At 46.4% G+C, this 25,148-nt stretch overlaps 1 protein-coding gene across 1 annotated transcript in view; it reads right to left on the bottom strand.

Annotated features, from left to right (window-relative positions):
- Positions 1-25,148, bottom strand: part of TEKT3 (tektin 3) — a 57,725-nt gene that overhangs the window by 17,985 nt on the left and 14,592 nt on the right. The window contains exons 3-7 of the mRNA XM_066587751.1: positions 13,481-13,564; positions 12,242-12,312; positions 10,529-10,672; positions 9,068-9,290; positions 5,037-5,191 (exon numbers count right to left, since the gene is read on the bottom strand). Coding sequence (XP_066443848.1) covers positions 5,037-5,191; positions 9,068-9,290; positions 10,529-10,672; positions 12,242-12,312; positions 13,481-13,564 — 677 coding nt within the window. The remainder of the gene's footprint in view (positions 1-5,036; positions 5,192-9,067; positions 9,291-10,528; positions 10,673-12,241; positions 12,313-13,480; positions 13,565-25,148) is intronic.

Below are 25,148 nucleotides of genomic sequence, written 5' to 3'. Positions count from 1 at the left end.
GCCTGGACAGGTACCGCCTGTACAACGGCCTGAGGAGGAAACTCGAACATCTCGTTTCGACTGGAGGTAGCCGCGAGGAGATCTCCAGAGTGAAATCTTTACTCAAGACGTGCCAGTATGATAGACACGCATCCTTGGTTTTTGAGAGGGATTTCGGGAAGTACCGCTCGCCCGACCCTTACAGAAACTGTAGGATGTCAGTGAATAGTAAAGTGGTCACTGGACAGATTGACAGCACGGGCTCCCTGAATCGATCCAGATCAGGGATCCTGGAGGTCGTCAGATCCTACTACTCGCAACTCTTGGGAAAGAGGGATCTAGATTCGGAAGTGATGTCGGCTTTCCTGGCTGAAGCTGTCCCTGGGCCGGGGGTAGACACCTCTCTTGGCGTTTTGACAGAAGAGATCAGAGAAGAGGAAGTTAGACTGGCGATTGATGGGCTCCGGCCCAAAAAGTCGCCAGGTCCGGATGGATTAACATCCGAGTATTATAAGACCTTCAAGGACCTCTTGAGTCCCCTCTTGACGGAGGTATTCAATGAGTGTCTTTCCTCGGGCACTCTGCCAAAGTCAATGAGGAGGTCGGCCTTGATCATTCTGTCAAAAGGTAAAGACTCGAGCCGTATTGAGAACTGGCGTCCCATAGCGCTTCTCAATACGGACAGGAAGGTTCTGGCAAAAGTGCTGTTTAATCGGCTGGTCAAGTTTGCACCCCGGCTCCTCTCGGGGGCCCAGCATTGCTCTGTTCCAGGCCGTAGCACCTTTAGCGCTGTTCTCGGTGTCCGGGAGGCAGTGGAGCAGGGTAGGGCTGGCCACTGGGAGGGGTACCTGCTGTCCTTGGATCAGGCCAAAGCGTTTGATCGGGTTAATCACGAGTACCTCTGGTCAGTCCTTCTGAGATACGGCCTGCCAGTGGGGTTTGTTGATTGGCTGCGAACATTGTAAGCAGGGGCTGAGACTTTCCCGCTGGTGAACGGTTGGCTTGGCCGCCCGTTTGAGGTGGGGTCCGGCGTCCGTCAGGGCTGTCCTCTAAGTCCCCTGTTGTATGCGTTTGCGATAGATCCCTTCCTTAGGAGGGTTGATTGTGGACCTATAGCAGGGGTCGGGATGGACCAGGCGGTGCCGGAGGCTACCCTGAGGGCAGTGGCATACGCCGATGATGTCACGCTCTTCGTGTCCTCGAGAGAGGAGGCGGAGTTTGTGGTGTCGGAGGTGGACCGCTACTCGGAAGCTTCCGGGTCTATGGTCAACTGGGATAAGTGTGAAAGTCTCTGGTTAGGAAGGGGGGATCCTACGTTTGATCTCCCGGACACCCTTCCGGTGCCCCAAACTTCAGCAAAAGTACTTGGCATCAAATTCGGCCAGGGGGATTACCCCATGCAAAATTGGGTGGACAGGCTGGATGGTGCAACTCACAAGGTAAACCAGTGGAAGGGTTGGTCTTTGACCCTTCGGGAAAGAATTAGCCTGATCAAAACATACCTGCTCCCATTATTCATCTACCTGGGCAGCGTATGCATTTTGCCAGAACCTCTCTGGACCCGGGTCTACAACCTGTTCTTCATAATGTTGTGGGGGAACAGGTTGAACCTGATCAGGAGAGATGTTACATACCGCACGAGGAGACTAGGGGGGTTGTCTATGGTCAACCCCGTGGTGTTTCTTGTAAACACTTTTTTTAAGATCAACATAGGCAACCTCTGGCAAGAGAGGGCTCCTCCGTGGGTCTACTCCTGCCGGGGATGGTTTCGGCCCTTCTTCCAGGAATGGGAGACAGGAGGGCGAGTGAAGGACCTTCGCACGCAGCACGGACATCTCCCGGCTTACGCTACCTTGGTTCTGAAGGTGATACGCCGGTGGGGTCTGGGGATGTGGGAGATCAGGACTCTGACAAGGAGGCTCCTCGACGAAAGAGTCCTGTTGACCCATTTCCAGAAGCCCCTGGCGCTCAAGGACTGCCCAAGTCGGGACCTGGAGGGAGGGTTACGTTTACTGAATTCAACCCGGGTCCCCTTGAAGTTTTGGGACTTGGCTTGGCGCTGCTTTCACGGGAGACTGTATGTAAGGGGTAACTTGAAGAGCAGGCCTCTGATTGACAGGGGTTGCCCCCGTCAGGAGTGCAGCGACGTGCTGGAAAGCATGGAGCATTTCCTGCTTCAGTGCCCCTTTAATACAGAGGTATACCAACGGGTAGGGGTCTCCATAGGCTGGCCTCAGCTGGCACACCTCTCCTATGCGGAGTGGGCTTATGGAGCGTTCAGAGGCCTTGGTGGCAGGGACCGCTGCACTTTATTTCTAGTTAGCCTAGTGGTCAGGTTCCACATCTGGAGTGCACGGTGTCTAATCTCGACGGAGCTGAAAATCCTCCCCATGGATACGGTCTGTAGGAACATCCTGGGTGACCTGGTGAAGGTGCGTTCTTTGGAGTATGAGAAGCTGGGCACATCTAAGACTTCCCTCCTATGGAGAGGGCTTGTATTTCGTTAGGGACATTTTTTTTTCTTCTTAATTTTCTAGGGGCAGAGTAGGGAGAGAATAGGGACAGGATAGGGAGAGAGGAGGGATAGGGCAGGGACAGTTTTCCATGAAGGGTCAGACTGAGGGGCAGACTATGGACAGTCTAGGGCAAATTAGGGAAAGAATAGGGAGAAAATGTAAGGGATAGTACATTATGATATCTGTGCCCGGCTTATCATCTCCAATCCCGGTGGGGGGCTGTGAGTACACCATAAAGCTTTTTGTTTTGATTTGGGCAAGATAGAGTGAAGTAGGGCTGCAGGTGAGCCGACCTTAGGCTTTCGGGTTATGTTAATGTATATCGTGTATGTCATGTATATTGGTTAATGTATGTTTATATGTATATATTCACGTTCTGGGTGGTAGTTAGGTTGGGTGGGGGGTTGGGGGGAGTGGTTTCACGCCTTGAGCCGTAGTCTGGCACGTCCCGAACATTGAACTCTGGGCACGGACTGGTGGAGCGGGCATGGCCCCCAGGCTGCGGCAGGCAGAGTGTTGTACAGTTTATATATTACAAAAAAAAAAAAACCCCGGTGTGGCTTGGCACGTCCTGAACTTTAGAACTCTGGGCACGGACTGGTGGAGCAGGCTTGGCCCCCGAGCTGCACTGGGGGCCCAAAAAAAAAAAAAAAAAAAAATTTGAAAAACAATTTCTTTAGTTATTTTTGTATGCCGGTTGGCTTGGTCTTTATTTTCATATTTAGTTAATTATTGGTATATATATATGTTATGTTTACGTTATTGCCTAATTTTGTTTATGATGGGGTCTCAGTGCGGTACGGCTGGACCTGTAGCTTTAGTTTTAGTTTTATTTTCTGGATAGCTGGATGCTCTTCTTTTAGGTATATTGTGTTTTGTTTCGAGTGTGTGTGCGAGTGTGCGGCAGGGGGGAGGGGAGTCCAGACATGGGGTTTTCTTTTGTTTGTGGACCTTGGACTCTGGGTGAAGGGCCTTATCTCTGTATACGGTTGTATTGTTATTATTTACTATTGTTACAGTTTGCTTTTATTGTTATGTTTTATACTTTTATAATAAAAGATCTACAGGATGTAACTCAGGATCAGTACAGGATAAGTAATGTATGTACACAGTGACTCCACCAGCAGAATAGTGAGTGCAGCTCTGGGGTATAATACAGGATGTAACTCAGGATCAGTACAGGGTAAGTAATGTATATACATAGTGACTCCACCAGCAGAATAGTGAGTGCAGCTCTGGAGTACAATGTAGGATGCAACTCAGGATCAGTACAGGATAAGTAATGCATGTACACAGTGACTCCACCAGCAGAATAGTGAGTGCAGCTCTGCAGTATAATATAGGATGCAACTCAGGATCAGTACAGGATAAGTAATGTATATACACAGTGACTACACCAGCAGAATAGTGAGTGCAGCTCTGGAGTACAATGTAGGATGCAACTCAGGATCAGTACAGGATAAGTAATGTATGTACTCAGTGAGTCCACCAGCAGAATAGTGAGTGCAGCTCTGGAGTATAATACAGGATGTAACTCAGGATCAGTACAGGATAAGTAATGTATGTACACAGTGACTCCACCAGCAGAATAGTGAGTGCAGCTCTGCAGTATAATACAGAATGTAACTCAGGATCAGTGCAGGATAAGTAATGTATGTACGCAGTGACTCCACCAGCAGAATAGTGAGTGCAGCCCTGTAGTATAATACAGGATGTAACTCAGGATCAGTACAAGATAAGTAATGTATGTACACAGTACCTCCACCAGCAGAATAGTGAGTGCAGCTCTGGAGTATAATACAGGATGTAACTCAGGAGCAGTACAGGATAAGTAATGTATGTACACAGTGACTCCACCAGCAGGCTAGTGAGTGCAGCTCTGGGGTAAAAAAACAGAATGTAACTCAGGAGCAGTACAGGATAAGTAATGTATGTGCACAGTGATTCCACCAGCAGAATAGTGAGTGCAGCTCTGGAGTATAATACAGGATGTAACTCAGGATCAGTACAGGATAAGTAATGTATGTGCACAGTGACTCCACCAGCAGAATAGTGAGTGCAGCTCTGGGGTATAATATAGGATGTAACTCAGGGTCAGTACAGGATAAGTAATGTATGTGCACAGTGATTCCACCAGCAGAATAGTGAGTGCAGCTCTGGAGTATAATACAGGATGTAACTCAGGATCAGTACAGGATAATAATGTATGTACACAGTGACTGCACCAGCAGAATAGTGAGTGCAGCTCTGGATTATAATATAGGATGCAACTCAGGATCAGTACATGATAAGTAATGTATGTACACAGTGACTCCACCAGCAGAATAGTGAGTGCAGCTCTGGAGTATAATATAGGATGCAACTCAGGATCAGTACAGGATAAGTAATGTATGTACACAGTGACTCCACCAGCAGAATAGTGAGTGCAGCTCTGGAGTATAATATAGGATGCAACTCAGGATCAGTACAGGATAAGGACAAGATAAGTAATAAGTTTTACACTGGAGTTTCTCTTTAAGAAAATACATATAAGGAGTTTACCGTATTTGGGCGATATCACGGCACAGTTCCACATTGGGGCGCCTGGTCCGTTCATCAAGACGTGTCTGCGCTACTTTCAAGGGAGCCATTTTGTCCTTGATTGCCTTTTTAATGGTTTCAATGATCATTTCGGTCTGAAAGACTTCTTGGAGAGTCTGCAAAAAGTTATAGAGTTTGCTATAAGAGGACAACTGAAATCCATTATAATACATGACTGACAGGTTTATACAGGAGGAGTCTGCTTACCAAGTGCCAGCTTGAGGGCTCTTTCACACGAGCATATATCGGCCGCCGTTTTCACGTCCGCCCAATATACGCTACCATCTGATGCATTGGATTCCAATGCATCAAATCAGATGCAGGATTTCCCACCGCGTAAAAGAGCCCGGCCGGCCAAAATGGCGCATTTCGGCCGGGCAATTTTACGCCATCAAGAAAAAATAGTCCTGGAACTATCTTTCTAGCTGGAATACGTCGGCTGCTGAATCATATGGCAGCCAATGGTAGCTGCCGGAGAAGCTACCTCTCTGCCCCTTGGTGGCTGTCAGCTTGACATCGTGCTCACCAGCGTGCGTTTTCACGCCAATGCGAGGTGTTTTTCTGGCAAAAATACCTCTCATCACTTCTGGTGCAGTGCTCAGGAGCGTCTGAAGATTGGCAAGTGTTTCCCATTGTTTTCAATGGGAGACACTCTGCGGTCCTCCACAGCAGCGGAGGATCACTACTTCCCAGAAGTGATGTGAGGCAGTTATAACCCTTTCCAATCCAATTTGTATCCTGGTTTTCCTAGGGGGCTTACTCTTTTTCTGCTGTTATACAATGGCGCTATCTGCTGGCTAAAACCAGTACTGCATGAGGCGACACGTTGGAGAGACTCCGACAGCAGAGAGGCTGGCAATATACAGTAAGAGAACCCCGACGGACGTCTTCCAACATCGGAGCTGTACAGCCTTAAATCATAATGTCTTCAGACATCAGACAGTGGATTGGAAAGGGTTAATATAAAAATGCCTCGCATCCGCTGCAAAATTGTATGCGATTCACGGCCTGATATTCACCCCTGTGTGATGTTAGCCTAAGGGCTTCTGCATTTTGTTTGTGCATTCTTGTGTGCGCAAAACACAGACAATTGAACCCATTTATTTCAATGGGTTCCCTCACATTCTGCGTTTTTACGCTCATTTGGGCTGCACAACCTGTTTAATCACGGCCTGGGTGTGTCCCGCATCGATGTGAAAAGTATAGTAGAATGTGTGGATATGCGCGATAGCTGGCAAGAGCGCTCTCTTCACAGCGCACATATTGTGCGTTCCGCATATATTTAAATCCGTGCGTCTTTACTTCAAAACCGCAAGATTAAATTCCACAGCGGCAAACTGTTCGGCTGTAGAATTAAGGACGTCTTGCGGAAGTGTTATGGAGTTCTATCGTACCCGAGATGCAATTAATGTCTGCGTAAAAAAACACTAGAAATTCCGTAAGACGTTCCGCAATTAAATACACAACATAATGTTCACCGGTTGGCAATATCCGCGTCTGCGCTGCGTCCCGTCCCGTGGGACAGGCCCCTTATACGTTTGCTCTGGATGGATCAGTGCTGCAGGAGCGTGAAGCATCCTCCACAGCTTGCAGACACGTAACTCCATGAACACGTCGGCGGTGTCATCCAGGGAGCCTGAAGTGTTGTGAAACCCTTGGAATCATTCTTGGCACGCACACAAATTCCGTCCAAAGGTTCTGAGAATGTAACTCTTCTTGGCTCGCTGGTCATGGGCTGCGCCTCTCTAATATCTCAGCCCTTACGAAATTTCAAGAGGAAAGACAGAGTGAGGCATTTACACACATCGCATTCATCAGCGAAGTCTTAGGACTCACAGGGGTGTACGTCGCCTGCGTGTTACACGCGCTTTTCACGCACATAAAATATGCAATACACAGCAGATATGCATGTAGTATGTGTATTTGCTGCGTATGTTGGATTCCCATTGCCTATGTTGGGGGTTATTTAGACGAACATGAATTTATCCACTTAAGTGGTTTCGTTTTCACTAGCGCAATTCTCGCCCGTTAATTGTACGGCCGTGAAAAGATAGGACTTGCCCTATCTTTTCCACATGTAGTGAATACTACGTGCTGGAATGATCGGGCTGAACCTATCTTCACATTTTTTTTTCAAAGTTTTGCGTTATGGCGTGGAGTTTTAAGGTCAGCGAAGAGGAAGAAATTTGCCTTCTTCAGGTGCAACTACACTTATCGGTACAGAACCTTTCCATCTGGAACCGCCCTTAGTACGTATTAGGGCTTAAACAGACTGGCATGATTCTCACAGCCGCATAACAGGACGAAAGAAAACCCTTTCTTTCGTTTCCGCTATGGGCATTCTCACACATTAATACTACGTGCGGGAAAGATAGAGCAGGACCTATCCTGACACTTTTATTCTCACACTCGCGCGCAGTAAAGTTCGAATAGTCCAAAAAGAAAAAAACCTGGTGCGTGTGCCAATACGCTCTGTAGCTGTGAGTGTATTAGCAAATGCGCCCGCGTGTTTTTGCCCTCTTAGGCACCAAAATAGGACATGCTGTATTTTATTTTTACATGCGTAATAAAAATGCAGGTGTGAGCGGTCCAATGTAATGTAATGGGCTTTTAGCACCCAAGCGTATGCGCAGATATGCTCACCGTAGCGCATGAATGAGTTTGAAGAGGTAGATTTGCGCGTGCGTCTGCACATATCACTGTACTTTTTGTGCACGCATGGTTAGTTCACGCTAGACACATGCTTTCTGTGGAGTTAATGAGGTCCAGATGTCTTCTTTTCCCTGCGTTTTGCGCAATGTTTCACGCTTCCCCTTGAGTATTTGCACACCTGCCATAGACTTCTGTGGGAGCCTTTGCTGCTCAGAAAAATGAAGCAGGTCCTACTTTTTTACATGCGCGCAAAATGCACTCGCAAAATGCCCATTTGAATCAATCGGTTCTATTCTCTGTTTTTAGCGCGTACGTAAATACCTGAAGAAGTCCTAAGATGCGTAAAAAAATGCACGTAATATGTGGGCGACGTATGCCCATGTGAGTGAGCCGTTACACCTAAGGCCTTCTAGTGAAAAGCTATTTAAGAGTCTGCTACTTGGGTTTCTGATGGCTCTTACATCGTTAGGTCCTGCAGAGCACCAAGATAACTGATCACTGTGCCAAATGAAGAAGTCATTCCACACATAGAAACAGAGACAACCCGACAAGCATTTAACGTGCTCTCATAGTCCGTTGCTGTGGCGGCTGTAATCAGTCTGTGAATGCTGACCTCTCCCGCCAGCTTCTGCGTTCCTGCACACAACGCACATGGGGGGGGGGGGGGGTGAGGACAGCAGCAGCCACCACTGCCAGACCGGATTTACAAGAGTGGTAGTGAACTAAATCCTTGTCTGGCTGTTGCCCGGCTAGAGGTCCTCTACGGGGGGACACTATTACTATTGGGGCCTCTAATGAGGACCACTATTACTCCTGAGGCCAATAGGAGGGCACTATTAGTACTATGGTCACCACCCGAAACACTATTACTCCTGAGGCCAATAGGAGGGCGCTATTAGTACTATGGTCACCACCCGAAACACTATTACTACTGTGGCCACTACAGGGGACACTATTACTACTGGGGCCGCTATGGGTGTCACTATTACTACTGGGGCTACTATTACTATTGGGCAAGTAAGTTGGATATTTACCATTGGGGCCACCACAGAGGGCAATATAAGGGTGCTTTCAAACGAGCAAGTTTCCTGTGCGTTGTGAGAAGCACAAAACTCAGATACAAATACAAGCCATTATTTGCAATGGGTGAGAAAAAAAATCACATTGCACTTCTCAATAGTTCAAATATGTGTTGGGTATCTTGTGTATTGGTGCTGTCAATGCTTGGGGGTTTTTGTGGTGGGGAGGGTCACCAATTTACCCTTCGCCTCAGGCAGTATAGAGGCTCGGGGCACCGTTGCCCATAGATATGTCCCTGATTCTACAGCCTCATGTAATACCTTCACCAAGTGGCTCTGCAGCTTGTTCTTGGCATCAGCCGTGTCAGAGATCCTGGTGGTAAATGCGATGTTCACGAGGTTGAACTGATTCCACATCTCGTTGGAGGTAATGTTGAGTAGACTCTCTACATCTTCCCTGAGCTTGGCAGAAGCCATTCGTTCACTCTGAGACCTCAAGATGTTGTCATCGCTGAACTTGGCCCATGTTTCAGGAACCGAGATACTGGAGGACATAAATGTTCAGTTAGCCGTCTGGGACAACAATCATTTGGAGTCATTCTAGTTTGTTATAGGCAGTTAGATATGAAGATCATGAAACCAACGATTAGGATGTGTAGAGTTAATTGCTGGACCTCCAGTGACAAAATGATCAGTTCTAGAGATGAGCGAACGTGCTCGTTTAGAGCAATTACTCGAACGAGTATCACTTTTTTTGAGTAACTGCCTACTCGGGCAAAAAGATTCGGGGGGCGCGTGGGGTTGCGGTGGGGAGCAGGGGGGAGAGAGAGAGCTCCCCTGGCTCCACCCCGGCGCGCCCCAGGTGAATGACTGCCTGTTTACACAGGCTGATCGTTGTTTGATTATTATGCCTGCACGATCTGAATGACGAACTAATAATTGTTTGTAGTTCAGATTGTGCAGACATTTACACTGAACGATTATTGTTCAGATTCCTGCAAACCATCTAAATCGTCCAAAGTAAAAGGGGGCTTAGAAATAAGTCCAGAGAGTGGTCCAAAAAGTTAAGAGATCACTTTGATTGCTGCTGTATGCAAAAAAAACTTTCAGCATTACTCAACGTAACACTAGTGGCACTCACAAACTTCCGGGTTTTGGGTAGAACCCACGATTTCAGAAGTTTCTGAATACCACAAGTCCTATCAGCCCCTTATCTTGCCTTAATCCCCACTCTGAGACAGAGCGAGGAATTTAAAAAAATGAAGTGATACTGCGTATACCTGTGCATGTGCGCTACGCGGGCATGCGCAGTGCCATACGCGGTCTCTGCCAGACGAGTGTATGGTTATAAAATGAGTAACATGCATACACCCATCGGTATGCGCTCTTAGAGTTTAACTTACCTGAGTTCCCACAATGCACTGTTCTGTGGTCTAACGATACCAAAGCAGTTTAGCTTTAGATACGGATGGAGGAAAAGAGTGTAACTGAAAATCGGTACAAGCTAAGGGTCCCTTTAGATAAGCCGATCCTTGTTTGAAGGAGCGAGTGACGTCATCGTTGGCTCATGTGCTCGGGCAGCCTGTTTATACAGCAGATACATTGTTGGCTGGTTGAAACGAGAATCGTTCAGTCGTTCACATTCGCCGTATAAGTGACCGAGAACGACTGAACGAGCGCTGTTTAACCCAGTGGTTGCTGATGGTTCCAACATTTTGGCCATTGATCGCCACTGGGGCCTAATCAATGTCTAATTCTAGAACTCCAAGTAGATTAACATACGTTGCATCTATGTGCTCTACTGCTCTATAGTAGCCGATGCCATCGGAGCTGTTCCTGAGGTTCTGGCATTTGTCATCGATGCGGTATGCAGCCTGTTTGTCACTGATGTCCCTTTCCAGCTCGTGTTGAGCCGCTCGGTTAGAACTGGAGACAAATCAAGACAATTATTAGAAAAAGACTTTCCTGCATTAAATAAACACAATTCCATAAGTTCTTGAGTGTGACAACCAAATAGTCACCACTGAGAATGTCAACCCTCTTCTCCAATACAATGCCATCATACAGAATTGGGGAATATTTGCGTGGGGCTCTGTAATAGTTTTGGAGATGTTATACAATGCTGTCCTGTCATGGCCACATTAGATCTTGATTGTTTGCAACATTATACTTTGGCCATGCTGGCTACAGGCCATGGTGGTGATATTGGCTCCTGTAACCATGCGGTCAGGAGATGTAGGACCCTTTCACCATCAGTCTGTATTGTATGGGTCTGTAATATGGAACCCATACTTTATCTTGGTTTTCCAACTGTTACCAAATAATGCAGGTATTGCTTCTAGAGGAGAATAACGTGTCTCATGAAGGCAACATGGAGTGCCACTTACAGGTAAATAAGGGTCCATGGATGTAGTGCTTCAGTGTACGAGGACCTATACACCCCACTCACATCCACGTCAGAGGCTCTGATAGAACCCTCCTGCAGTTTCCATTCAAGGGAGTCAACCAACATAACGTAGCCTGCTGCGCTATTTAGACAGAAACACGACAGAAACCTGCTGTTCCCCTATAATGGTCAATGGGGTCTGGTGGGCACAGTTGGTGTCTGGCACATGAGGCATCATCATCAATGTCATGCAGCGGCAGCCCAACAATAATTTTATGGTCTGCATGAAACATCCGTTTAATGATTTATCGCTGACCGGTCTTTCACTGCATGCGTTTACACTGCACAATTATCGTGCAAACCGCTCGATCTAACGAATGCTTTGAACGATAATCCTCAAAGGCAAAGTAACCCTGATAACTGGGTATGACTCGTCTGTTGAGGTGACTTGGTACTGTGCAGACAACAGACAAAGGGAGAATGTTTGGAGGTTCTAACCTGCGCTAGGACTCCTTGTTCACTAGAGTCCAGAGCTAGACTTTTGATAAGCACGTATGCTCATCTGCAATTTTGTATCATTCAAGAAAATAAAGGTAGCTTTACACTGGGCGATTATTGTGGCTGGAGACAGCGAATTCGGGTGTTAATCGTGCCATGTACATGCGGGTGCCGACAGGGTATTGGGCAAGAAACCACTCATTTGTCGGAGTTGCTTGGTTTTTAGCAGAACTGAAAAACCAAGTGACTGTTGGCCCATGTAAACAGGAGTCACTCAATGTCTGACTCCTGTAAAACACCTGTGAATGGAGGCAGATGATCAGAATGATCCCTGCCCACTCCGCCTCCATTCATTTGAATGACAGTCACTCCGGTATAAAGCATATGAGGGCAGGGCCATATTCTGTGGGACGGCTCTCGAAGGCTAATGCGCCCAACAGTCACCCGTGTACCTCAACTGAAAGGCTGTCATAGGTTGACCTCCTAAATAGTTTGGGGCACATTATAGCATATTCTTTGAAATTGGATATTGTGTTTCATAACTGTACACACACAGCATGTACTATGAAGGCTTGAAGAACCAAGTATACAAAGACCAGAAAACGTCTTACGCCAGCTGTGCTGCTGTCTTATCTAGATGCCTTCTCATTCTCTCCTGGCAGGACTTGATGCAGTCCACTTCCTATATGAAACACAAAGCACATATTATCACAAACGGAAAACAGTAGGTGGATATAAAGTAGAACAAGTCAAACCATCAGAGATCAGGCTTCTACTCAGATAAGTCTTAAGATCAGCAGGAATGCTCCTGCCCTTTTATCACCTTCTATCCGTTTATTGCTATCCACCTGTCTCATAGCTGGTTCATTGGTTTGGGTTACTGACCACACTATGCAGCTCAGGCTCATTTCGAAGTTCATGATTGGTTAGCCTCTCTTTAAATATTTCTGACTTGTGCAATGTGTTGCTTTGATTTTCTTGTCTCTGGATATTAGTGCCTTTTCATTGATTGTCAGGGTGAGTGTTTCATATAGTATTTCCATTAGGGATATCTTGAGGCATATTCAGGGACAGTGGTGTCTGGTGTTAGGGACAGCAGTAGGCATAGATTAGGGAGGACAACTAAAGTTAAGGTCAATTACTTTCAGTTTGTTCTGTTCAACATCATCCATCAACCATTCCATTATCCAACTACAATCACCATTATCCATTTGTACTATGAGATGACTATCATCGCCACTCTATGCCTGTCATCTATTGGGGAGTTCTTGTTCTTGCAGTTTTGTTACCTACTAGTGTTGATACATGCTTCCTATTATTGCTCTTCCAATTGTCCTGTTGTTACATAATTGAGTCCTAGTGTATGTTCTGGGGGTATCTGAGTGCTTTGAGACACCATTAGTACCAGGGAAAGCTAAATGCTATAGGTGAAGTCCAGTTCTGTCTTTGTGTCCTGCATTGTTACAATAAGCGAAGAAAGCTTGCATTTCCAGGTTTAGGGGGTTGGTGATGTAGGGACACGTACTAGTCAGTTCTTTACTAGCATAGTAAAATTTGGTGACGTTGGTCTTGGTGTCAGATGTACAACAAATACATTTGGGACACCTTGGATGTTCAAGACTCCATTACCACTTTCAACTCGAACTACAAGGCAACATAAGCAGCTTGTTGGGACACAATATTGGTGCATTTCTACCCACATCTTATAGCATAATACTAGCTATGGCTTTACAATAGAGAAGTGACCTACTGAAGTTGAGTGCAACATGCTAGGTCAACCCGTGTCCACCATGGATGGCACTGCCAACGTTGTGCCAACCTGTTTGGTAATGTCAGCGAGATGGTCTTACCTGCAGCAACTGTTTCTCCACATCATCATGTACAAGGTCTATGGACATCCTCTTCTCCCGGTGATACAGGCATTCCTGAACTACCTGCCACCAACACAGCACAGTTATACGGTGAGAACATTTGAGGCCCATCATACATTTTAGGTAAAAGCAAACATTGCGTGTTGTAATATTGCAGCACACCTAAGATATGTGCCCACTTTACATAGGATGGGGGTCTTCAAAGGGTCCAAATAAAATGAAATAATCAACAGGCTACAGGGTGACTGAGGCGGCTTCACACGGTGTAAGCACATTTAGGCGCGCATTTGCACTGCGTATTTGTGTGATTGGCGTTCAGGTTTTGCGCAATGTACAGAGAATAGAACTCATTGATTTCGATGGATTCGTTCACATAAGCGTATTTTGCGTGTGCATTTTAGTCGCGCCAAAAAAATATACAGAATGCTCTATTTACCTGCACATATGCGCAGGAGAAGAGCACATAGTAACATAGTAACATAGTTGGTAAGGCTGAATGAAGACAATGTCCATCTAGTCCAGCCTGTCTAACCTCCTGTTTTGTTGATCCAGAGGAAGGCGAAAAACCCCAAGAGCAGAAGCCAATTAGCCCTTTTGGGGAAAAAAATTCCTTCCCGACTCCCTAATGGCAATCAGACTGTTCCCTGGATCAACCCCTAATAGTTCGTACCTGCCTGTAAACCCGGATTAACAAATAATCTTAGATTTATAGCCTATAATATCCTTCCTCTCCAGAAAGACATCAAGTCCCCTCTTAAACTCCTCTATGGATTTTGCCATCACCACATCCTCAGGCAGAGAGTTCCACAGTCTCACTGCTCTTACAGTAAAGAACCCCCTTCTGTGTTGGTGATGAAACCTACTTTCCTCTAACCGTAGCGGATGTCCTCTTGTTACCGTTGCAGTCCTGGGTATAAACAGATCTTGGGAGAGATCCTTGTATTGTCCCCTCATGTACTTATACATGGGTATTTGGTCGCTTCTTAACCTTCTTTTTTCTAGAGTAAATAGTCCCAATTTTGATAGCCTCTCTGGGTATTCCAGTCCCGTCATTCCATGTATTAGTTTAGTTGCCCTTTGAACCCCCTCTAATACCGTAACATCTTTCCTGAGCACCGGTGACCAGAACTGTACACAGTATTCCATGTGGGGCCTGACAAGTGCCTTATATAATGGAAGGATAATGTTCTCATCCTTCGCCCCTATACCTCTTTTAATGCACCCCAAGACTTTATTTGCCTTTGCAGCAGCTGACTGGCATTGGTTACTCCAGTTTAATCCATAATCCACTAGTACCCCCAGGTCTTTTTCCATATCACTTTTCCCTAGCGGTACCCCATTAAGCAAATATTGGTAACATCCATTCTTGCTGCCCATGTGCATGACCTTACAGTTATCAACATTGAACCTCATTTGCCATTTTTCTGCCCAAGCCCCCAGCTTATCTCGGTCCGTTTGTAGCCGCACATTGTCCTCCATTGCATTAATTATATTGTATAATTTCGTATTGTCTGCAAATATTGATATTTTGCTGTGCAGCCCCTCTATCAGGTCGTTGATAAATATATTGAACAGAATGGGGCCCAATACTGAACCCTGTGGCACCCCACTAGTGACTGTGGCCCAATCGGAGTATGAGCCATTTATTACCACCCTCTGCTTTCTATCATTGAGCCAATTTTTAACCCAATTACACACGTTTTCGCCCAATCCAAGCTGTCTCATTTTGTATATTAGCCTATTATGTGGCACGGTGTCAAAGGCTTTAGAGAAGTCCAGATATACGAGATCAATAGACTCTCCCAGGTCCAGCTTAGAGCTTACTTCATCGTAGAAACTGATCAGATTTGTCTGACATGAGCGACCCTTCCTGAATCCATGCTGGTGAGGAGTTATTCCCTTGTTTTCCTTGAGGTGCTCATCGATGGCGTCTCTCAGAATCCCCTTGAAAATTTTTCCCGTTACTGAGGTGAGACTTACCGGCCTGTAGTTACCAGGCTCACTTTTGGTCCCCTTTTTATAAACTGGAACCACGTTGGCAATGCGCCAATCCAATGGTACAACACCGGTCTTGATAGTGTCTAGAAATATTAAGTATAGCGGCCTAGCTAACTCATCACTTAGTTCGCTTAGTATCCTTGGGTGTAATCCATCTGGGCCCGGCGATTTATCGATTTTAATCTTCTTTAAAGGGGTTGTCTCGCGGCAGCAAGTGGGTCCATACACTTCTGTATGGCCATATTAATGCACTTTGTAATATACATCGTGCATTAAATATGAGCCATACAGAAGTTATTCACTTACCTGCTCCGTTGCTAGCGTCCCCGTCGCCATGGTTCCGTCTAATTTCGGTGTCTTCTTGCCTTTTTAGACGTGCGCAGATCCGTCTTCTCCCTTCTTCTCCCTTCGGCTCCGCTCGGCAGCATCGGCATTTTGGCTCCGCCCCCTTGTACGCATCATCGCGTAGCTCCGCCCCCGTCACGTGCCGATTCCAGCCAATCAGGAGGCTGGAACCGGCACACATCATGGGTTTGAACGCTTTCTTTTTTTCGTTTATTGTCCCTCTTACCGTCTTGTCGAGCCACATTGGTTTCCTTTTAGCTGAGTTTCTTTTATATTTAAAGGGAATGAACTGCTCACATGAGGTGATTAGGATCCTTTTAAACTTTTCCCATTTTTCCTCTGTACTGATATTTTTGAGGATGTTGTCCCAATTAATGTTACCGATAGTAGTTCTAAGCTCATCAAATTTAGCTTTACTAAAGTTTAGTTTCTTTGCCACTCCCTGATAAGGCTTCCTATTGATTGACAGCTGAAAGTTGATTATATTGTGGTCACTGTTCCCCAAGTGCCCCTCAACCTGCACCCCCTTTATTTGGTCCAGTTTGTTAGTTAGTACTAGGTCCACATATTAAACATATTACACTAATTGGCTGGGAGCATTGCTTTGTGTTTTTTTAGTACACACAAATGCACAGGATTTTCACATGCAGAGAGTACAGTAAAAAAAACACCTGCGTGCGCAAATTCGCAAAACCTCTCACAAAAATGCAGGTAAAAAGTGCGCATAAATATGCATAAGCTCGTGGGAATCTGGCCTCATTGCGCAAAGAATAGAACCCATTGTTTCTAATTAGTTCATTCACATTTTTGCGCACAAAAAACCCACAACATGCTGTATTTCTGCGTGCATTTGCATACCTAAGGTACCATAGAACTAATCAAAAACACCGGGGACTAATTACTCTTCACAGCCTTTTAAATCAAGTGAACGGTCCCCGGCAGTGCGGAAAAGTACAGAAAAATGCACTAAAATGCGTGCAGTGGCGCTACTTTCAGGCTGGGTTCTCACACAGCGGAATCCCGCCGGAAATCTCGGGGTTTGGCCACAGCGAAAAACCGCGCAATTTACGCCAAGAAAGCGTTGCTTCAAAAGCCGCGGCTTTTTGAACAATAATCGTGCAAAAAGGCCTTTATTCCGGAGTGTCTAGTAGCTTGCGAGCTCTTCGTCCGGTGGAAGAAGCTAATTACAGGTTTCGGTTTCTGCCACTCATGGAATGCGTTTGGCGCTGTGGGACTCCGGCGTATCAGGTGCAGCGCTCAGTCATTGCCACTTGTCACACAGTCTCACCTCCACCGCCTCCTGACATATACACTATATACAGTTACAACCTCTCGGGCTCGCACTGTTACAGTGTTTGTAGCAACCAGCACCTGCACATCTATTGTTACCTGCGCAGCCCGCGGTGTGTTACGGAGCGCCTGGATACACTGTTTACCCACTGCTCCAGGCTGGGGATGTGTGACCAGAAGGTTTGGGCGAATACGAAGATGTTTGTGTGACTTAAGGGTGATTGTAGGAGAAGAAAACCAACAGATCAGACAGATATTCCCAATTGTTGTCCGGTGTAAACCTGCGGCGGCTGTGCGATCAGCGAGCGTTCGCTTGTTTGTGGATCAAATCTTTCATGATGACCTAAATATTAGCATTGGTCCGCATTATATCCCCGCATGTAGGGTGCATTCACACAGGCTGATCCGTATTTCGGAATGCGAATGCGCGGCGTATGCACGGGCTGAAATACGCTATTGCCTTGCATTGTCTTCCTATTGGCGGTCTTTAAGGCCGGCTTTACTCGTGCGTATGCGCATATTACTGTACTTTGCATTTACGCTGGCTGGGCAATTTCACTAGGGCACGGGACACAGCCGGGCCCAAGTTAGGGCGCGTTCACATGGGCGTGGAATACATGCAGCTGTTAGCTGCACAAAAAAAATCGTGTCAAACTCACGCATAAAAATTGCGTGAATGGACGATTTTTAAAATCCCCCATTCACATGATCGGGAGCGGCATGTTGCCAAAAAATGCTCTGCTGGAGGGAGAGATGAAGGGATACCCCAAAGATTCCCTTCATCTTCCTGGGGGTTCCCTTCATCGCAGGGGTGAAGGGAACCCCAGGGGAGATGAAGGGAATCCCCATCTGCATGGCTTCCCTTTATCCCCGCAGGGACACAGTGCTTCTGGGTTTAGCGGTGCAGCAGAACTCCCTCCCCCTCCCTTTTTTCTAGCTCCCATAGGAGTCTATGGACACTATGCGTTTTGCGCACCAAAGATAGGTCAAGACCTATATTTTCACGCAGCAGGGAATTTTAGTTGCTGAATTTTTAGATGCGATTTTTTTTTTCTTTGCACACCTAAAATCTGAATGTTTCCATTGGAAACCAGTGGTTCTAATAGTTGTGGGTTTTTTTGCGCGGTTAACTTAGCTGTGCAAATTCCCTAGTGTAAATAAGTCCCTAAAAGTTAATTTGGCCTAATTAGTTCCCAATGTGTTCTTTTCCTCACAAGATTTCACAGGTATTGAGTGCACACTCCTCATAGACTCCTATGGGGCCTTTGGTTCGTAAATGCGCACTAAAATAGAGCATCCTGTGTTTTTTGCATACGTGCGGAATGCATGCGCAAAAACTGGGGAAGAGTATGAACCCATTGAAACCAGTGGTTCCATTCTCTTAGTAATATGCGTGAAAATACGTCCATGTGAAGCCGTCCTTATGCACGTAAAAAAAAAAATACAATCCCATTGATTTTATGCGTAAATACACAGCAAATTTGCAGGTTTCCTACATATTTATGATTGATTTCAATGAGCTCTTATGGTGCGTATTGTGAAAGCATTGAAGTATATTTTATGCAGTAGTGTCATGTATAATATCTGTGCCATGTGCATAGCAAGAAGTAGATGTACAAAATACACGTATTGTAGTTTTGCTAACAGGGTCCCAGATGCTGAGCCTGCAGCTTTGTCATAATTAACCTTTGTAATCACACATGCTGTAGTCATTAAATTGTTTAACCTTGTGGGGGATGTGTGGGGTGTGAGGGGGTTGTTATACTATAAAACCTTTTGAACTCCTCGTTTAACTTTCTTTTGCATCACCCGAGATTTGGCCCATGAGGACAAACAATCACTAAGATGACCGTTCATCCCCATAGGTCAACTTTATATCTCCCTGTTCACATAGGAAGATGTACCGCCGATCAGCAAGTATTCACTTATGCACTGGCTGATCACCGGTCCCTTTACGTGGTCCAATCGTTGGGTGAACAAGTGTTCAGAGAAACATTCAGGCCTGATAATCAACCTATGTAAAAGGACCTTTAGTCTGTGATTGGATTGTGATGAGCACAGTCAGGCCATGTCAAGGCTTATATAATGGGCAGAGTTTAGCAGGCTGGTCTGTGATGGGATAGAGTGTAGTCACAAAGTCTAGAAAGTTTTAGGAGCACTCTTCCTCGTGCATAAGTTATAGGTGTCCAGGATTGTCTATGTCACCAACCACAATGTATGTCGAGAGATTTCCAGCTGAAAGAAAATGTGATCTGTGTTTTCTATAGAGGAGCTCCACAATTTGAGTATCTTCCATACAGGAAGCTCTGCGATAACTGCCTGTCCAAGAACAGATTTGCGGCACTATTCCAGGAAAATAACAATCTTGCTATATTAGTAAAGTAAGAATATCACAAAGCTTTTTCCTCATTATTTACTTTTTAGTCTTGAGAGAACCTGAAGCTATTGATCACTACGTGCCTTGCCAAAGACTGGCTAAATGAGTTCTCTACTACATGGCATGGTAAGAGACTGGGTAAACGAGTCCTCTACTATATGACATGGCCAGAGACTGGCTAGAAGAGTCCATTACTACATAGCATGGTCAGAGAGTGGGTAGACGAGTCCTCTACTACATGGCATGGCCAGTCACTGGCTAGAAGAGTCCTCTACTACATAGCATGGTCAGAGACTGGGTAGACGAGTCCTCTACTACATGGCATGGCCAGTCACTGGCTAGAAGAGTCCTCTACTACATAGCATGGTCATAGACTGGGTAGACGAGTCCTCTACTACATGGCATGGCCAGTCACTGGCTAGAAGAGTCCTCTACTACATAGCATGGTCAGAGACTGGGTAGAAGAGTCCTCTACTACATGGCATGGCCAGTCACTGGCTAGAAGAGTCCTCTACTACATAGCATGGTCATAGACTGGGTAGACGAGTCCTCTACTACATGGCATGGCCAGTCACTGGCTAGAAGAGTCCTCTACTACATAGCATGGTCATAGACTGGGTAGACGAGTCCTCTACTACATGGCATGGCCAGTGACTGGGTAGACGAGTCCTCTACTACATGGCATGGCCAGTCACTGGCTAGAAGAGTCCTCTACTACATAGCATGGTCATAGACTGGGTAGACGAGTCCTCTACTACATGGCACGGCCAGTGACTGGTTAGACGAGTCCTCTACTACATGGCATGGCCAGTCACTGGCTAGAAGAGTCCTCTACTACATAGCATGGTCATAGACTGGGTAGACAAGTCCTCAACTACATGGCATGGCCAGTGACTGGTTAGACGAGTCCTCTACTACATGGCATGGTCAGAGACTGGTTAGACGAGTCCTCTACTACATGGCATGGCCATAGACTGGGTAGACGAGTCCTCTACTACATGGCATGGTCAGAGACTGGGTTGACGAGTACTCTACTACATGGCATGGTAAGAAACTGGATAGACGAGTCCTCTACTGCATGGCACAGCCAGTGACTGGTTAGACGAGTCCTCTACTACATAGCATGGTTAGAGACTGGTAGACAAGTTCTCTACTACATGGCATGGCCAGTCACTGGCTAGTAGAGTCCTCTACTACATAGCATGGTCATAGACTGGGTAGACGAGTCCTCTACTACATGGCATGGCCAGTCACTGGCTAGAAGAGTCCTCTACTACATAGCATGGTCATAGACTGGGTAGACGAGTCCGGTACTACATGGCATGGGAAGAGATGGGGTAGACAAGTCCTCGACTACATGGCATGGCCAGTGACTGGTTAGACGATTCCTCTACTACATGGCATGCTCAGAGACTGGGTAGACAAGTCCTCTACTACATAGCATGGTCATAGACTGGGTAGACGAGTCCTCTACTACATGGCATGGTCAGAGACTGGGTAGACAAGTACTCTACTACATGGCATGGTAAAAGACTGGGTAGACGAGTCCTCTACTGCATGGCACAGCCAGTGACTGGTTAGACGAGTCCTCTATTACATGGCATGGTCAGAGACTGGGTAGACAAGTCCTCTACCACATGGCATATACAGAGGATGGCTAGAAGAGTCTTCTACTACATGGCATGGCCAGTGACTTGCTAAACAAGCCTTCTACTACATGGCATGGCCAGTGACTGGCTAGACGAGCCCTCTACTACATGGCATGGCCAGTGACTGGCTAAATAAGCCTTCTACTACATGGCATGGCCAGAGATTGGCTAGATGAGTCCTCTACTGCATGGCATGGCCAGACTCTGGCTAGACAAGTCCTCTACTACATAGCGTGGTTAAAGACTGGCTAGACGAGTGCTCTAAGGACACGTCAGATAGTTTAGTCAATTACTAGGTCACTGATTCTACTTTGTATTGCCTGTTCCTTTGGCAACAAGTAGAGGATTAGATTTGTGTCAACATTATGAATTGAGAATAGTTTATTTATCTTGGTTTTCAAGGACTAATTGGATCCTCCTAATCTCAGGTGGAACATTATATTTGTCAACGGATTAGATGACAGACTCACAGACATAACAATCCAATATACAATATCCAATTTTGGGCACTAAAGGCAGCTATACACCTCCATTAGCTGCCATTCCTTTGCTTTACTGACAGCTACAGGGCCTTGTGAAAGTATTCACCCCCTTAGGCCAGTGTCACACGAAAATATGCAGATTTACGGGAGCATTTGCACTGCGTATTTGCACAATGGATGTTTAACGGCACTTTTTGCACATGCAAAAAAACATGAAAGCGTGCTCCCATTCATCGAAATGGGAAATTAAGTGAATTAGTTCAATATGTGCTATTTTTGTGTGCAAATGCGTATTTTTTTGCGCACAAAATATGCAAAATCACTAGGTTCTATTCACTGTGTATTGCACGTGCAAATTTTGCGAGCTCAAAACACTGCCCAAATACGTTTATGTGACACAGGGCAGAGGCCGGATTCATATGACTATTTTTTACGCGCACATTTCTGTCCAAAAATATGCAAAAAAAATCGAACCCACTGATTTCAATGGGTTCACTCGCATGCATGCGCAATTCTGTCGCGCCAAAAAATCTGTAGCATTCTCTATTTTCCTCCACATTTGCACAGGGAAAGTGAACATTTTGAACTCATCAAACTATGGTAATTGGCCATTTCAATGGCTGAGAGCGAGGGTAAAATTTGCAAATGCTTCCAATAGTTTTCAATGGTATTCGGCGGCAATGTCCTATTATCACAGCCGCGATGTTTTGACGCGGCTACAAATTGGCCATCTGAATGAAGACACTGGAATCAGTGACAATGCCATTAGATGGTCGCGATTTTCACGCAAAATATCCGCGATAAAACGCTCATGTGAATGAGGCCTAAGGGCGGACTCACATTAGTGTGTTTGCGGGTGTATTTGCGCATCCAAAATTTGTGCGTGTAACACACAGAGAATAGTACCCATTGTTTTCAACGGGCTCATTCTCATTTTTTGTTTTTGCGCACATGAAAGTAAATGCAGCATGCTCTATGTGCACCCGATGCCTGCGTAACTGCGCAATATGCTGCTCAATCTAACACATCTTGTACTAATTAGGATGCACAGCCTTTTAAATCATGGCGTTGGTGTCAGGGCGTGCATTTAGGGCGGCTTCACACAGGCATATTTATATGTGCAGTACGCAAAGAATAGAACATGTTAAAGGGGTTGTCCCGAGGCAGCAAGTGGGTCTATACACTTCTGTATGGCCATATTAATGCACTTTGTAATATACATTGTGCATTAATTATGAGCCATACAGAAGTTATAAAAAGTTTTTTACTTACCTGCTCCGTTGCTAGCGTCCTCGTTCCCATGGAGCCGACTAATTTTTGGCCTCCGATGGCCAAATTAGCCGCGCTTGCGCAGTCCGGGTCTTCAGCAGTCTTCTATGGAGCCGCTCGTGCCAGAGAGCGGCTCCGTGTAGCTCCGCCCCGTCACGTGCCGATTCCAGCCAATCAGGAGGCTGGAATCGGCAGTGGACCGCACAGAAGAGCTGCGGTCCACGAAGACGGAGGATCCCGGCGGCCATCTTCAGCGGTAAGTATTGAAGTCACCGGACCGCCGGGATTCAGGTAAGCGCTGTGCGGGTGGTTTTTTTAACCCCTGCATCGGGGTTGTCTCGCGCCGAACGGGGGGGGGGTTTAAAAAAAAAAAAACCCGTTTCGGCGCGGGACATCTCCTTTAATTTCAATGGGTCCGTTCACAATTCGTTTTTTTTGCACGCGTATTTCACGGGTGAGGAAAAAACGCACGCTTGCTGTACTTTGTAGCACATTTAGGCACCCAAGGTCCCCATGGAAGTCTATGAGAGGTGTGCAAATTTGCGCACAATACGTAACGGAATAACGGATGCGTCACCTGGAACTCAGTAGGCTAAATAGCCATTTAAATTGGGGTGTGGTTGTGGCTCATGCGCAAAAAACATGCACTGTGAGCACAAAACGTACAACAATGTAGTGGCCCAGAACTAGTGGGGCCCCTCTGTAATGTTATGTGTCTGTCTCGTGCCATTGTCTCGTCAGTGTCTTATGTATGTGTATTGCACCTCTGCAGCACTGAATGAGTTAATGTCTGGGTTATGTCTGAGAAATGTATCATGCTGTATGTCATGTGACCACGCTATATATATGTGTTTGCAAGGGGAATGCAAGTCAGTACAAGCTAGACTAGTTTATGCAAGAGAGAGTCTGAGATAAAGTTTAGGAGTGCGAGTGCAAGAAGTTCTGCTTTCAAGTTCGTGAGCGACCCCCACAGACATTTATCGGTCTGTGTGTGGAGGAAGCATATACTGGTGCTACCACTAAGCACTGAGAGAAAGAAAGAAGGACTGCTGCTTAAGAGAGAAAGGCCCCAGAAGCGTAAGTGCTGGCTGGTAGAGTGTTGGAGAGAGAAAAAAGAGTCGCCGGGAGCGGGATCACACAGATAACTGGGACTGTGGATTGTCCGGATTACCCCGAGAAGTCCTCCCTGTCACACCACCTTCTATGTGTGTAATTATGCCAAAGTTACAGTAAACAGACCTTACCGACTATTCCCTGTTTGTCCAGAAAGTTTCCCTGTGTGTGGGATAAATTATTTGCTTCACCAAGATTCACCACAGAGGATGGAATAGTGTCGTCACGAGTGACAGAGAACTTTAAGGTAACTCCTGGTTACTTTTCCCTGTGACCTCCCCCAGAAGTAACTTGGACGGGTCCCGAGTAGAGATGAGCGAATATACTCGTTTCGAGTAATTACTCGATCGAGCACCGCGATTTTTGTGTACTTCCGTACTCGGGTGAAAAGATTTGGGGGGGGGGGCGCCGGGGAGCGGCGTGGCGGAGCGGGGGGTAGCAGCAGGGTACTCTCTCTCTCCCTCTCCCCCCCACTCCCCGCTGCAACCCCCCACTCACCCACGGCGCCCCCCGAATCTTTTCCCCGAATACGGAAGTACTCGAAAATCACGGCGCTCGGGTGAAAAAGGGGCGTGGTTGAGTAGGTTCGCTCATCTCTAGTCCCGAGCTACCCCCAGGGAAGAAGATGGTAGCGCAGCTGTGACATAGTTATTCTCATCCACCCAGCCATCCCTTTGGCTGTGGGCTTGCTCCTTGGATGCTGCAGTAACATACATCAATATGCACAGTGCAAATACATTGCACTGAGGTGCGTGCAAAAACGCAGGAGCCCATGAGTAGCCGCCCTTACGCTGAACGATGATGGTTCAGATTCTCGCTGGATCGCAGGAATCAAAACGATTATCGGCCAATGTAAAAGGCCCTTTTGCTGGGGCCTGGTCTACTGGAGAAGGTCATTTTTAGGCAAAGAATCCCCACAGTCCACCCCCCGTCAAACACCCAGTAAGGCGAGTGCAATATTGGGCTGTGAAACTCGGCCCGATATCGGGCTCGCCAACCTGCGATATGCCCGTGGAGGCAAGGCGCTTTTGTCTTAAAACCGCGTTGCATCACTTCAGGATAGTAGCATCCATCTCGCACGATTTTCTCAGCCATGTAAAGGCAGCCTAAGGGTCCTTTTGCAC

This window comes from Eleutherodactylus coqui, chromosome 13 (assembly GCF_035609145.1).
Source record: "Eleutherodactylus coqui strain aEleCoq1 chromosome 13, aEleCoq1.hap1, whole genome shotgun sequence".
Classification (NCBI taxonomy): domain Eukaryota; kingdom Metazoa; phylum Chordata; class Amphibia; order Anura; family Eleutherodactylidae; genus Eleutherodactylus; species Eleutherodactylus coqui.
Note: the sequence above shows the minus strand (reverse complement) of the source record. Positions and strands in the feature narration are given on the sequence as shown.